The sequence below is a fragment of the Neolamprologus brichardi genome, chromosome 14 (genome assembly GCF_056152115.1).
Source record: "Neolamprologus brichardi isolate AB-2024 chromosome 14, ASM5615211v1, whole genome shotgun sequence".
In the NCBI taxonomy this organism is placed as follows: domain Eukaryota; kingdom Metazoa; phylum Chordata; class Actinopteri; order Cichliformes; family Cichlidae; genus Neolamprologus; species Neolamprologus brichardi.
Genome location: NC_142117.1, coordinates 13460771 through 13476350, shown reverse-complemented (window position 1 = coordinate 13476350; position 15580 = coordinate 13460771). Strand labels below are relative to the sequence as shown.

Sequence of the window (15580 nt, the reverse complement as noted above, 5' to 3'; positions counted from 1 at the left end):
CCTGCATTGTGTTTTTGGCTGCATGTTTAGGCCAAAATGCTGATTAATCATTTGAAATCAAAGTTTAGGCACTCCCATCCAGTTTGCCAATATACTCTGCTGTAAATCCTGCATTGAAATATGAGGATTGTTTGTTTATTAAACCTAAAAATCAGCATGGAGTCACTGACAGAAGCGCGTCAACATACAGCTTTATATCGTCTTGATACATCAGGAAAGTAAATCTCCAAAAGTTGATTCTGTTCATCTGGACGTAGCGTTTTGTGGGAGAAACGTTTCATCACTCATCCAAGTGACTTCTTCAGTCTCAGCTGACTGCAGGTTTCCCCAATCTTATAAACAGTACATTTGCATAATGACTGAAACCAGCCCACTGAAGGAACAATGGGCTGGGAGGTCAGTTTCTTAATCTTAATTATGCAAATTCTCATGACCATTGATCAACAACCACTGATCAAAGCCCACTGATCAATGGCCATGAGTACCATTCACAGAGAGTTGGGGAATGGCTGCAATCACAGCATTGTAAGATGGCGAAAGATGTACCCTTAGGCCCCCTCCTCGATTCAGAGATGGTCTTTCCCTTTTCACGTAAATGGCCTCCTTGACTCCGCGCTCAAACCAGCGTTCCTCCCTGTCCGCGATGTGTACATCCTCATCCTTGAAAGAGTGTCCACTGGCCTGTAGGTGTAAATAGACTGCAGAGTCCTGGCCTGACGAGGTAGCTCTTCTGTGTTGTGCCATCCACTTCGCCAGAGGTTGTTTGGTTTCCCCGATGTATAAATCCTGGCAATCCTCCTGCACTTAACAGCGTACACTATGTTACTCTGTTTGTGTCGGGGGACCCGATTTTCGCTTGGGCAGCGGTTGTCTTTCTCTCCTGGATCGGCTGGAGCTTTCTTTAGGTGCCTTTGCAGCTTTGACAAAAGTCCAGCTGGGAAACCACATTTAGTCAGGGCCTTCTTGATGTGCCGTTCTTTTGCCTCCCTGGCCGCTGTGTCTGTGGGGATGGTGTTCGCTCTGTGTTGTAGCGTCCTGATGACACCCAGTTTGTGCTCCAGTGGATGATGAGAGTCAGACCTTAGATACTGATCCGTATGTGTAGGTTTACGGTACACGTCAGCTTTTAGATGTCCCCCATTACTGATGGCAATCTCACAGTCTAAGAAGGCTAATCTGCCATTCATATCCTCCCTGGTGAATTTGATGTGTCGGTCCACCGAGTTGATGTGATCCGTGGCTTGTGGTACGTCCTGAGATTTGATTTTCACCCAGGTGTCATCCACATATCTGAACCAATGGCTTGGTGGTGTTCCAGGGTAGGATAGCAAAGCCCTCTTTTCCACTTCTTCCATGTACAAATTGGCCACGATGGGTGAAACTGGGGAGCCCATGGCACACCCATGTTTCTGCCTGTAGAACTGACCCTTGTATGTGAAGTAGGTGGAATGAAGACACAGGTCCAAAAGCAAACACACTTGGTCGATGCTGAGAGTGGTCCTGTTGCTGAGGTTGGTGTCATCCTGTAATCTCTTACGGACTACCTCCAACGCTTCCGTGACTGGGATGCAAGTGAAGAGAGATGTAACGTCGTAAGAGACCATGGTTTCATCTGCCTCCATAATGACATCTCTCACCTTCTCAACAAAATCCAGGGTGTTCTGGATGTGGTGTTCAGAGCTGCCCACCAGCGGGTTGAGGATCGAAGCCAGAAACTTGGAGATGTTATAGGTTACAGAGTTGATCATGCAGACAATCGGTCTTAAAGGGGCACCCTGTTTATGTATTTTTGGTAAACCATACAGACTTGGTGTAGACTCCCCTGGGTACAGCCTGTGGTATGAGGTCCGGTCAATAGCCTTGTCTTGTTCTAACTGGTTCAGACAGTCAGTCACCCTCTTCCTGTAGCCACTTCCTGGTCTCGTTTCAGGGGCTCATATGTATTTTCATCACTGAGTAGTGACAAAATTTTCTCATGATAGACCTTCTGGTTTAGCAGTACTGTGCACCTACCCTTGTCTGCCAGAAGGATGATAATATTGTTGTCATCACTAAGTGATGTGAGTGCCTCCTCTCCTCCATGGTGATGTTGGATGCTGGGGGCTTTGCATTGCTGAGACAGGCCGAAACGTTCGTCCGTAGTTACTCTGCTTACACTTCTGCAATATTGTTGTTACAAATTGCTGTTTCTGTGGCTGTGATCAGCTCCGCTAGCGGGATTTGTCTCGGTGTGACAGCAAAATTCAGCCCTTTAGCAAGGATGTTTTTCTCTGTTTGGGTGAGCTGTCTGACAGACAAATTCTTCACCCACTTATCCACATCCTCGGTGTCGCATCCTTGTCTCCTCTGGTCACTGAGGACACTCTCCGTATTTTGCGGTGGTTTCCGACGTACAACAAGTAAGTCAAACTTCCTTTGTTGCCTGGTCTTAGACTTCTTGTGCTGTGCTAGACGAGCCTTCTCAGTAAAGTCAAACACCTTTTTTAGACTATTCTCATCTAAAAGCATTATCAGTCTCTGTCGGATCTGTTCCTCTTGAGATTTTAGCATGTCGATGGTAAAATTTGTTTGCCTCACCCGTTCATTAAGCAACTGATGCTGTGCCTTCTGGAGGATTTATGTTGCCTTATGTTAACGTCCTTGCCAAAGTGGGTCTGTTTATAAGATTGGGGAAACCTGCAGTCAGCTGAGACTGAAGAAGTCACTTGGATGACTGACGAAACGTTTCTCCCACAAAACGCTACGTCCAGATGAACAGAATCAACTTTTCGAGATACAGCCTTAAAAATTAGATTTTGATATATTTATTTCAGAAATGATTCCTAACAAAACCTGAGAATATAAAAGCACAATCAAAGCAGTAAAGTCCATATTATGAAGTGTATGCTGCATCAGACAATAACACAGGTCTGCAACCAAAAAACTGCAGAGGATTTTTTGACTGTTTCTTATTTTTCCTCACTGAAACTTGGAAAAATATTCCATCACGTCAGGTTTTCTTCAAAGCTCATGTTTTTAGTTTAATTAAGTGTACAATTTTCATTTTTATACTGAAATCTGGTATCCTATACTTGAGTTAAAAACATATCCAATAATGATTTCTTACATTAATTTCATCTTTCTTACAGCAAGACTTGAAAGAAATACAAATAGAAAATGTGAGGAATTGAGGGGGGTCAGTAGGAGGGGGAAGGTATGGTGGGTTTGGCGGTGTGAGGAGCTCAGATGATCATGTCCCAACAGCTTCATTTTGGTCATCGTGAAAGGTAAGGAATCTAAGAAAAATGATGCACAGTTAATTGTAATAAAACACTGATTTTCTTCATCGCTGTTTCTGTTCCAGGGGTCAGAGATGTTCTACAGGACAAGAGTATCTTCACCAATAAGTTTGGAGGTTCTGCAGGAGCTGTTTTGATCTGGGAGCTTGAATTCAAAAGAGCCTCCTTCTTCTTGCGATGATAAATTCTTCTGAGTGCATGTTGCTGGTGAGAGTGAACAGCAGGGAGAAGCAGAGCTGTGTGACTGCTCAGAGGTCTCCTCGTGAGTGTCATACAAACACTGATGCTGCCTGTAAGCTTCCTGTTTGTGGTTGGAGGAGGAAGGTCACTTCTTTATCACGTCATCAGGGAAAACTTTGAAGCATTTGGCTCATTATCAAGCAGTATATCTGCTTCTACACGGGATATTTAAGAGTTTACTGCATGGGTCCAGGGGTGTCAAACATGTGGTCTGTGTCCATGCACTTTGGCACAATAGATGGCTTTGCAAGGCAGATTGTATCTATGGTTTTTCAGCAGAATTTTCTGCTATTCTGACAGAGGTGATGCCAGCATTACCACATAGATGTGAAAATATACGGACACTGAAGAGTATCATTAGTTTCTAAAATCTTTAGAATGTTTTTTTGTTTCTTTTTTGAAGTTTTAAAAAAGATTAAAATCTCTTGTTTTATTCCCCCTGCCCACATCCTGCATTTAGGTGTGAAAATCATATCACAGATGATGGTGCCCACTGAAAAGTCAAGGGGTCAAAGGGTAAGTTATCAGGAACCAGGAACTACATTCAAATTTCAACCTCACAGTGGAAAGTCAGAGGACCACTAAAGACAATAAGATTCCGCCTGTGTGTGTGTGTGTGTACTAGATTCAATCATTCAATCATTTTTCATTATTTAGAATAATATCTGATGAGATATTTTCTGACAGGGTGACTTACGGATCTCGCAGCTGGGGCCCACCCACCCAGGTGGACAGTGACAGGTGAAGCCATTTGATTGGTCAATGCACGTGCCTCCGTGGTGACAAGGGTTGCTGTCGCACTCATTGACGTCGACCTCACATTTTTCCCCTGAGCAGACAGGTAAGGTGGCATTAAATGACTTTTATAGCAATAACGTCAACAGCTCAAAGTGAGGCTGATGGATCACAGCCTGACTTCATTTTCCACGCAGCTTCATTCATCTTCATCACCAGCCATAATCACAGAAACACGCAGCTGGTCGTCAGGCTGTGCTCACCCAGGTAACCAGGCGGGCAGGAACAGGAAGCATTAAGTCCCGCGCTTTCACAGCGGCCTCCGTTCTGGCAGCGCATCTTCAGACATGGGTCCTTGTAGATTTCACAGTGCCTGCCTGCATGCACACATACAAAAAGAGCTTTAAATAATTCACCGGGCAGCACTTTTAGCACTTTAAAACATATTCGGATACACTCACACACACATACCTTCAAACTGGGGTGTGCAGACACACTCATAGGCATTGATGAGATCCCTACAGGTGGCGTAGTTTTGGCAAGGGGCAGACAGACACTCATTGTACTCCTCCTCACAGTACAAGCCATGGTAGCCTTAACAGGACACAGATTCATACAGTTCAGACTAAAATCACAGTGTTTATGAATGATTGTGTAATAACAAAGGGTTTTGTTGAAAGGTGAGTGTTTATGTGAGACACAGAGACAGAAAGTGTGTATCCTTCTGCAGTGAAACACAGTAATGGTAAAACATGATCATTATTGCAGGAGGTGGAAGCAGGAGACTCGATGAAGATCATTATAACCAGAGCTGGCTGTAAAGCACATTAACACATTACTATACTAAGTCAAGCAATTACATTATAGCTACTACATTACTACAGTTACATCGAAAAGGCTCTTCAAATATCTACAAATTGATTTTCCTGATTTTCTTTGTAGCATCACTGTGAACATGCATGAAGATATTTTTTATTTAGTTTTCAGGCTCTAATATCTTTAAGACCATACATGTACATTTGAGTAGCTTCAGCTTCATGTTTTTTCTAAAAGCCTTCAAATATGGTATTGTGGGTCACACTACAAAATTTTCCAAGCTCTCAAAGTTTTATTTTGAACTTGAGCAACACTTTAGAAATTTCATAGTAGCAGATGTTCGGATTAGAAATATTGAATGACATCTTAAGTAGATCTCTAGATACGGCCATTTCAATTCCACAGGAAACTGATCGCAAAAGGCTCGAAACCCCCACACTTCACAAAAATATGGAAATGAATAGTAGTAGAAAGCTCAAATTAGACCATTTTTTCACTCTCCTGGAATTTCTTCCATCATAGATGTTTTGTGTGCCTAAAAATTATAAAAAAAAATATTGGCTGACGTATTGGATTTTAAAATTGCTTAATATTGGTATCCTTATTGGCCTTATAAATCCCACATCAGTCGGGCTCTATTGTAACAAATTAATTTCTTCAGGGAGTAGTTATGCCAAGTGATGCATTACATTTCATTATAGTAGCACGTAATATGTAACACGTGATTTTCTTTCAGTAACGACCCCAGCACGAGTTAAAGCTGAGCAGAGGGTCCTTGTAATAGCACCTCAAAAACAGTTCACACAGCGACAGCCTATCAAACAACCCGTAACATTCATCTTGTGGCACTATGAAGCAATTTCCTCACGCGCCCTTCCTCGGTCACTGTTCTTGCTCTCAGCGCTCTGGGCAGATTAAAAATATTTCAATCTGTGACCTTTTAAGTCGCACTTGACACCAGCATTGAAACCTACTGCCATCAATGCTAGAAGCTCAACATTTTACATGTTTACCTGACTGAACCGCACACTACAGCATACACAATAACAACTGGACCACCGTATGTGGCTCTGTATTCCTTTACAGAGATTTATAAATTAGCCAACAGGGGTATGAGCGCATATTAAATCAATGTCAAATGACATGCAGTGCACCGTGTTTTCCATAGGATGGCAGCTGTGTACTGAGACCAGCATTAACATGGTCAGCGCATCAGAGCATCAGTGCCTCTTCGGCTGTGTGTTTTGCGCTTTTCATATAGGATGGCGTGCCGTTATTGGTCGTGTGTAACTTGCACTTCGATTTTGTGGCTACAGCAGATGCAGATCGAGTGTTTTCATTATCTCGTCTCCAACTTTGACTGCATCTCTCGGCTGGGTGCAAGTACTGACTGAAGCATCAACAAGCCCTCCTCGGGCTACAGCTAACGTGTGTTTGGGGAAAAGAGAGAAGAGCAATTAATGAGGAGCCCAGTTAGAACCTCCAGGGCCCTCTCTGTGAAATGTCAGGGAAATGTCAAGTGCCTTTCCAAGACTCTGCCTGCTTTCTGTGGGCTGGCAGCCTCTCATGTGAGCAGGATTACAGGAAACAGGAGGACAGATCCTTCAACATATCAGCTCCCCAGAAGCTTTCTTTCAAACAGCCAGCAGGCATTTACACAACCCCACACATCCGCACACCGACACCATGGAGACGGTCACACTGCTGCATTTGTGGACTCACACACACAGACACACACACTGAAATTAAAACTTTAATGCAGTCACATAAACATGCCGCAAGCAACTGACATTCTGATGAGGGGGAGAAAAGATCGTTTTGGCCCAAAACACTGCAATGTGTGTGTATTTGTGTGTGTGCGCGCACATGTGTGTGTGTGTGTTTGTGTGTGATGCTTGGGATGCTAATTACAAATTACCAATTTCACCAGTCCCATTACAGAGGGGGCAGAGGCATTTGATTGGATGGCAGCATCTGTTCAGCTACAAAACACAAACACAGACGACAGACTGGGAGCCACACACACACACACACACACACACACACACACACACGCACACACACACACACAGCTTCTCCATGGCAACCAGACAACAGAGGATAAGAGGCAAATGAGGTGCGGTAAATGTTACAGGATGAAGATGAGAAAGGACAAAAGGACAAGCAGAAGAAAAGAACACGTGAAAGTAACGCAACGTTATGAAAAATAGAAAAATATGCAGGTGGTGTCGCAATAATTGAAAAGAAGTGGGCGCCCGCTCTGCCTCAGAACACAGTAAGAGCCGTTTGAATAAAAAGGAAGAACATGAAATAAGAAGGCATTATTATCATGGTCTTGCTGCTCAAACACGATACTGCTTCGTTTCAGGAATTTAAAAAAAGACACCAAAATGTACATTTTAAAACTCTTTGTACTGAAATGTCAGGCGCTTTCACAAAAAATGACATTAACATAACAAACATAATCTTAGCCCCTTATGCCTAATGCATCATATTTGATGCACGCATACAGTTTCTGTGAGTTTTCCAGACTTCTACATTATCAGTGTGATTTATATGTATTTATTAAAATAAATAAATTCCACACTACATTTTTAAGCAATAAATATGCTGCAAAAATGAATGTGGCAAATATAATAGGAATGAAAAGTTATATATTCAAATTCATATTAAATTAATGAAAAAACATGTCAGAAGATTCAGTGTCACAAAATCCAATTTTCTGGCGATTATTTCAGTTTTTAGACTTTAAAGGGTCAGAGTGGACCATTTGCTCTTCCTTATTTTGTGGCAGACATATTTTGTTACAACAATGGATTCTAATATTAGTAGGGCTAAAATCTCAAATATTGAGGTCAGCGTGTGTACAGGCAGAAATCTCCAGACTACCTAAACTCTTGTTTTCAACCGTTTTATTTTTCTACTCTTGACTCAGTGTGAATCACACAGAGGTGATATAGTTAAAATGGTCGTCTCAGATACAGAAGCCCCACCTACCTGCTGTTTAAACCTTTTATTAGTGAGGGGCAGCCAATCAGAATAAAGTAAACTTAAAGGAAGAAGAGCTAAAACAGCGTGTTTCAGACAGAGCGACGAGCTGCTCCTAGTCACAGTTTAGGTCTGTGAATCACATATACGAAGCAGGAAATCAGCTCCAAATAGATCCACTTTAAGCTCTAATTGCTTTCTGCCATTCTTCCAAAGAGACAGGAACTAGATTAGCCGTGTGAAAGGAGCGTGAATGGGAGCTTAAATTATGACACTGAGATGGTTACTCCTCTGTACATTTGACTGACAGTGTGTATAAACAGTGAGAAGCAGGGGCAAAGTGTCAAATTATGTTGATGGGCCATTGGGAGAGTCATCATTTTCTCCATCCTAGCAAGGTAATTGCAAGACAATAGATAATGACAAGTCATCATTCCACTCAATTGATTTAATCACTGAGGCCTCAGCGCCAGCAGCGCCGTGCTATCGTCTAAAAAAAACACTCATCGTTGGGCCAGATGACATTTAAACACACCTGAGTCTAAGCCAGAACTGCAAGTCACCATCCTTTTACTTATTACAAAGTTTAATGTGCTGGTGGTAAATCCAGATACAGAGCAGAGATTGATCAAAGTAAGGATTCAAGAGGTTTCGTGAAGGCTCTTAAAATGTGAATTTCTCAGTGACATCAGTCAAAATCTCATCGGTCCAGGAACACAGTGGACATGTAGTTTTATTTAAAAATAAAAAATCCAGCTTCACTCTACTCCCCACTCTACTCTCAGAGGTTTCAGGCTTTTAAGTAAACAGAGTTTCAACTTTTCAACTTGTATGAATCAGCCTATTATATTTCTAGTGCAGTTTAATTCAGCCTTTGTAGCTGATTTGGTTTAATTTTTAATCAGATCATTTAAAAGAATTACCTCCACTCCTCACATAACAAGTAAAACTATCTGAGGATTCATAGATGTCATTTCCAAACTTTTTTAAGTTAAGTAGACCGAGCCCTTTTACGTTAACTATAAGCTTACCTGGCACACAAAGACACCTGTAGCTGTTTCCCACGCTGCGGCAGACCCCGTGAGCGCAGGGGTTTAGGGCACAGAAGTCCACCAGCTGGGCGCAGGTGGGCCCTGTGAACCCTGCTGTGCAGCTACATCCAAACCCCAGGGGGCCGGGGCCCTGGGCGTAGCATGTCCCGTTATTGTGACAGGGGCTGGAGGCACACGGGTCCACCTTCTGCTCACATGTAGCACCCTGGTAACCTGTAAGAGGGCAGAGAGGGAGCAAATATCCTTAATTTGCTGGAAGGAGAGGCTTAAAGCATACAGCTGCGCTATTACTGGTAAATTGTTAGTTTTGAAGGGAAAGATTTGGGATTCAGATGAACCTGCTTTCAACAGTGGGTGACACAGCAGGAGTTGTGTTTATGCAAGGCAGGTGGTGCAATCTAATATGTGGCATGTACTTTGGCATAAAATTGCACCCACTCAACTGCCCACTGAAGCCGCTTCTTAATGCAAATGGAACTTTGCAGAAAAATGTTAATGGCATAAAAGAAAGTCCTCTAGAGTTAAAGGGGATCATAAGTTTTGTTTTTATTTTCTTTGAGTGAACTTTATTGCATTTATAACCACTAACTAAAAGGGATGTGCTTCAGTTATTCATGCTGCATACGGTGTATTAAAAATGATGACAAAGCACCAGCAACCAAAAATATGTACAGAGCAGGACAATAGGATGAAGTCAAATGCTTTCCCTAAAGCAATAAATAAATAAATAAAGACATTTATCATGCAAGAAAACCACAGTAAGTAATGCAGGAGTGCATTAAACAGTCCTGGTTATATTATACTCCTGTAATGTTTTAGACTTAAAAGCATTTTTCTGATGCAGTTATTTCACTTCTTAAATTGTGCATTTGGTACGTATGGTTATAATACCATACCATATAATTTAAGTGCACGCAAAAGAAAAGTTTCGTATGTAAGAAAACACATTGGATTACTTTTTTGACAAAAGAGGGAGTGAAGCTAAAGTCAGTAAACAGTCAATTTACCTTTAAAACTACACACGGAGGAAACACAAAGCCAGGTCCTGTTTATTTGCGTCACTGAATACATCATAAATTAAGAACACATTAAACATTACATATGTAGAAAAACTAGTTTGAATTCTATATGTGCTTTTAATGTTTTAAAGTCGAATTCTTTTGTAACACAACTAAAACTATGTTTTTAATATTTCAGTAAAAATGGGGAATGGCAGTGTGTCGCAGTGGTTGGAGGGATTTATGCTAGCCGTTTTCCAGTGCTAGCTTTCTGCTAAGCTAAGCTAACACTCCTCAAACAGAACAAACAAAGGCAGTATTTGTATGATATGTGGTAGGTCTAATAGAGAAAACGCTAAAGAGAAAGTTAAACTATTTCAGACTTTATATACCCACTGCCCACTTTGTTTGGTACACTTTGCTAGTACCTGACAAGAGCCCATTGTGCCTTCAGTGTATTTTATATTGACATGACAGCATCACACGCTTGATGCTGATTTTTCGGTTGCATATCCATGATGCTAATCTCCCATTCCACCACACCCCATGGGTGCTCTATTGGATTGAGATCTGGTGACTGTAGAGACCATCTAAGTACAGTGAACTCATTGTCATGTTCAAGAAACCAGACTGAGATTATTTGAGCTTTCTGACATGGTGAACTATCCTGCTGGAAGCAGCCATCAGTAGATGGGTATACTGTCGTTATAAAGGAATGGACATGGTCAGCAACAAAACTGACTGTGATATTTAAACCATGGTCAGTTGGAACAAAGGGGTCCAAACTGTGCCAAGAAAGTATCCAGCACACTATTACACCTGAACCTTTGATACAAGGCAGGATCTATGCGTTAATGTTGTGTATGCTAAATTCTGACCCTACACTTTGAGGGTTAAAGCAGAAATTAAGACTCATTATCACACCAACATTTTTCCAATGTTCTCAGCCTGTGTGAATTGTAGCCTCAGTTTCCTGTTGTTAGCTGTTAGCTGGTGTGGTCTTCTACTGGTGCAGGTCAACCGCTTCAAGGTTTGACATGATGCACATTCAAAGACGCTCTTCTGCATACGCTGGTTGTAGTGATTGGTTCTTTGAGCTAATGTTGCCTTCCTATCAACTTATAGCAGTATGGCCACTCTCCTGGCCTCTGACCTTTTCTTCCAGAGAATAGATGCTGCTAAATAGATATTTTTTCTTTTATGTCTCTTTTTTTCTCTCATTGTGAACTGTAAATGGTTGCGTGTGAAAATCCCAGTAGATCAGCAGTTTGAACTCCAGCAGGTCGTCTCGACCATGTCTAAATGCCTAAACACATTGAGCTGGTGCAATGTGATTTCATGATTAGGTATTTGCATTAATGACCACCTGAAAATGTGCACCTAATAAAGTGACCAGTGAGTGTAAATTAGAATGCAATAATTTAACTGTATCTACTCAATGTGACTGAAAAAAGAAACAGCACCTGTACGTACCAATCAATAGAAAACAGTTTTGATGCTGCAGAATCAGTCCTCAACAGTGATGGGAATAATGGCGTTACTAACGGCGTTACTTTTTTCAGTAACGAGTAATCTAACTAATTACTAATTACAACGCCGTTACAGTTACTAACAAGAAAATGTGGTGCGGTTGCACTACTATTTTTCAACAAACAGACGGTTGAAGCTGTCTTTAGCTTGCTGCACCTTATATCAGTTGCATGGAAGTAGCTGTCTATGTAAGTATCACTTTCTGGCACAACACCTGGAGCTAAGGGGGCAAAACAATCGCATGTGTGCTGCTGTTTGACTGAGGAAGAATAAAGTAGTTGTGGTAAGCCAATCACATGACCACTTAAAGACAAAGCAACAAGGTGATATATACCAGTTTTTAAATTGTGCTGATAGGCCACGTAAAACCAGAGTCATGATAAACAATATATACGCTGCGTTTTTTCCTCAATAGTTTCGTCACGTTTACTGTCTAAGGACAGCGCAGCAAGCACTCTCTGCTTATGAGCAAAAAATAATAAAACAAAACAAAAAACAGCCCGTTTGTGTTTGTGGAAAAATGCACCATGTCAACCAATCAAAAAATGATATGGCGACATGACATTTGGTTGTTTAGGAAGAGGGGGAAGTTTTAGGAGTGATGGCGCGCGCGAGAGAGAGAGAGAAAGACAGCAGAAAGAAAGAGAGCTAGTTTTGAGAAATTTGTGACATTCAGCATGTTTGGAGTGTGTAGTTAATGTGTTGTCTTGTGTAGTTAGTGTGTAGTGTTGTGGATAGTTTTGTGTTGTGTGTCAGAACAATGAGGCGACTGCTGTCTCCAGGTAGAAACAGGAGTGACACACCTGCTGCTGTCAGACCTGAAGGTATCAGGCTGTGATTTTCTCCTTTAAAGTGGACAGAAATTATTTTTTGGAGTGGCACAAATAATTTGTGTGGCATCTTATTGAATGCAGAACAGCTGATTGTTCTGTAAATAGTTTGAAATGGTAATTAAAAATGGGTAAAAGGTAAATGGCTGCAAATAACTTTGTTGTTTGCAAAACTTGTGCATAGGATTTTAAAATTTACAATTTATATTTGCATTTAAAGTTATGAAATATGATCATTATCATGTTTGTGGTTGTTACAGTAAAAAAATATAACCTTTACTCGGATTTTATGTTTTTTGTCTGATTTTAGATCAATTGTGTTAATACAATATGTTAAAATGAAAACACAACTGTAAACTGTAAAGGATGATACCAAACAAGGCAAAGTAAATCGTTTTTAAAGGTGAAATGTAGAGGAAACATCAAAAGTAGTTAAAAATGGCCAATTATACCCTGGACCCCAGAGGGTTAAACTTTTTTTTTTAAGTAACGCAATAGTTACTCTTTCAAGTAATTAATTACTTTTAGAATCTTGTAACTCAGTTACTAACTCAGTTACTTTTTTGAAGAAGTAACTAGTAACTATAATTAATTACTTTTTCAAAGTAACTTGCCCACAGTGGTCCTCAAAGAAGCAATTCAGCATATTCAGAAAAATGTTAAATTACACCTTAAAGCCTGATTAATGGCTTGTTTTCTATAATATCCTCAGAAAGAAAGAGAGAGCAAATGGTTTCACTTTGTTGTTAGTGAGTGACAGCACCTTAACACACACCGAAATATTGTGCTGACAGGGACATCTATAATGCTACACCAGCATCTCTGAGTCTGTTTCCGTCATGCTCCTCCGTGTTTGTATGGGGGCTCTGTCCTGTGCACATCCATGATCTCATTTGCTGATGTGCCTCACGTGTTTCTTCTTCGCCTCCTCTCATTATCTTGTGAGCCTCTGCCTCTTTCACCTATCTTCCGATTCTAAAAATAACCTCCTCCCGTCACCCCTTCTCCTCCTCCTCCTCCTCCATGTTCACCTCCCATGAGAACCACCATTGTGCTGCAGAGAGCAGAAAGACACAGTCTCCACGCACATACCTTTTCTTTGTATGTCTTAGTCCTCTGATTCACAGCGTAGTAACTCCCTGTGCTGACTGCACCAGAGTGCACACTCAATTGAACTAATGAAGAGATCTCTCTGAAGCATCCATTGATCTGCAAGACTTTATTTTACCGTGTGAGCAGGACATTTATCATTCAGCAGAGAGGACAGGAGCAATCAGGAGCAGGCAGGGAAACTATCACCACAGCTCTTCTTCCCTTTGCTGCCTCCTTCTCTTTCTGCTTCATCCCTTCCTTTCTTTGGTCCTCTGACTTCTTCCAAGCCCCCTCATCTCATCTTCCTTTCCCCGTTTCTCTCATACAGTTCCAAAAGCGCCGCTGATACCGAACACACACATAAATTTAATTTCCTGATTTGCATTTGTTCCGCTGTGGTTTAATCCCCCGCTTTCCTTCGTATTTAACATATTAGCTCCATTTAAGAACTTGAGCTTCATTTCTCTCTTTGTCTGGTTCAGCTTTTATTTTTTCGGTAACACGTACATTTATCTAAAGAGGCACAACCACACTGTGACATAGGTCCCAGCTGACAGAGAGGAGTCTGTTCATTCCTGCTGCCAGCATTCAAACTGCCAGGAGTTAACAGTATAAATTTAGCTAGCCTGCTCACTCCTCCACCCTTCTACTTTTGGCTGGAGGCAGCCACAGCGCTGGCGTTCACACTTCACACTTTTCTGTCGGTGTGTGTAAGTGAGAAGAAGTTAATATGATGGTGGTTGTCTCTGTTGAGGATTCAGAGTGCAAAACATGGCCTACTTACACATGAAATTCAGATTAAACATGAGACCTACAGGTTTGACTTTTCCAGCACTTTGGATTAAAAAAGTTAAATTTCCTGCATTCTTCTTCTCAAAGTCTGTCTTAAAACAAGGCTACGTCCAAACAATTAGGTTTTCATTTCAAAACATTTGAAAAGTTTGCAATTTCTGTCCAGATAATAAATCTCCAACTGATACTAACATGCACAAAAAACAACCCAAGACATTCCCTGTAAATTAGGCATGATTGCTGTCACGATAAACAGTCTACAGTTTGTTATCTGCCAGTCAGGATTGAAGATTTGTTTTTTCTTTCTGGTCATGTGACAGGGAAATGATGAAGCAGGTAGGTAAGGACACTTAGTAAGACCCAGTCAGGCTGCAAACCTGGACACCTGGTTTATTGTTTATTAAACTCTCTGCTTCTGACCACACACATTTATACACACTAAAATATAGCAATAAAATAGGGACGATAGATTTTTTGGAAGTCTCTGTTTTCAGGAGAAATTATGGTTCAGCTTCTTCCTCTTAGAAGGGAGTTTTTCTTTCACACTGTTGTCAAATGCTTGTCAATTGTTGTTTTTTTCTGTATTAATCTTTACCTACAATATAAGGTACCTTGAGGCCAGGGGCAGATCTGAGGGTGGCATGGAAATCAAAGCCATTACTTCACGCATATGCTTTAATCTTAAGAAAACATTCATAAAAGCAGTGGATTATGAATTCCTTTCCTCACTGGTGACCTTGCTCCTTAGGCAGCTGTAGACTGATAATGTGTGTGAGGCCTTCTTTCAGACTGTATATGTATATGTGGTTAAAATACATTAAATGCAGCATGTACACATGTTTCATATAAACATAGTCTGTAACTTTCTTATTGACTTTAACCCAAATAATTAAACATTTCAGTTACATGAATAATGTAATATTTTTTGATTTTATGTACTGTCCTAGCCTATATAATAAATAAGTGTGTAGCCCAGTAAGTTTCAAATCCAGAAAGCTACACAACTTGTGTTACAACTCGTGTTAGAAACACAAGTCTAACTCTTCTAACACATCTAACGCTCTTTTTATTACAAATAATTAAAATGTCACGTGCTTAAATTTACACAAAATGTCAGAAACCTGCACTATCATGAAAACATTTTCTCCAAAAATGTAAACATGAGTTATTGGGTTATTACACACACGTTCATTCATTTCCAGACTGTAACAATCAACCACCTGTGTTGA

General features: G+C 40.9%; 1 protein-coding gene across 1 annotated transcript in view; it reads right to left on the bottom strand.

The window, feature by feature from the left end:
* dner (delta/notch-like EGF repeat containing) overlaps positions 1 to 15580 on the bottom strand; it is a 76683-nt gene that overhangs the window by 3516 nt on the left and 57587 nt on the right. The window contains exons 8-11 of the mRNA XM_087850864.1: positions 9089 to 9322; positions 4725 to 4847; positions 4517 to 4630; positions 4216 to 4347 (exon numbers count right to left, since the gene is read on the bottom strand). Coding sequence (XP_087706990.1) covers positions 4216 to 4347; positions 4517 to 4630; positions 4725 to 4847; positions 9089 to 9322 — 603 coding nt within the window. The remainder of the gene's footprint in view (positions 1 to 4215; positions 4348 to 4516; positions 4631 to 4724; positions 4848 to 9088; positions 9323 to 15580) is intronic.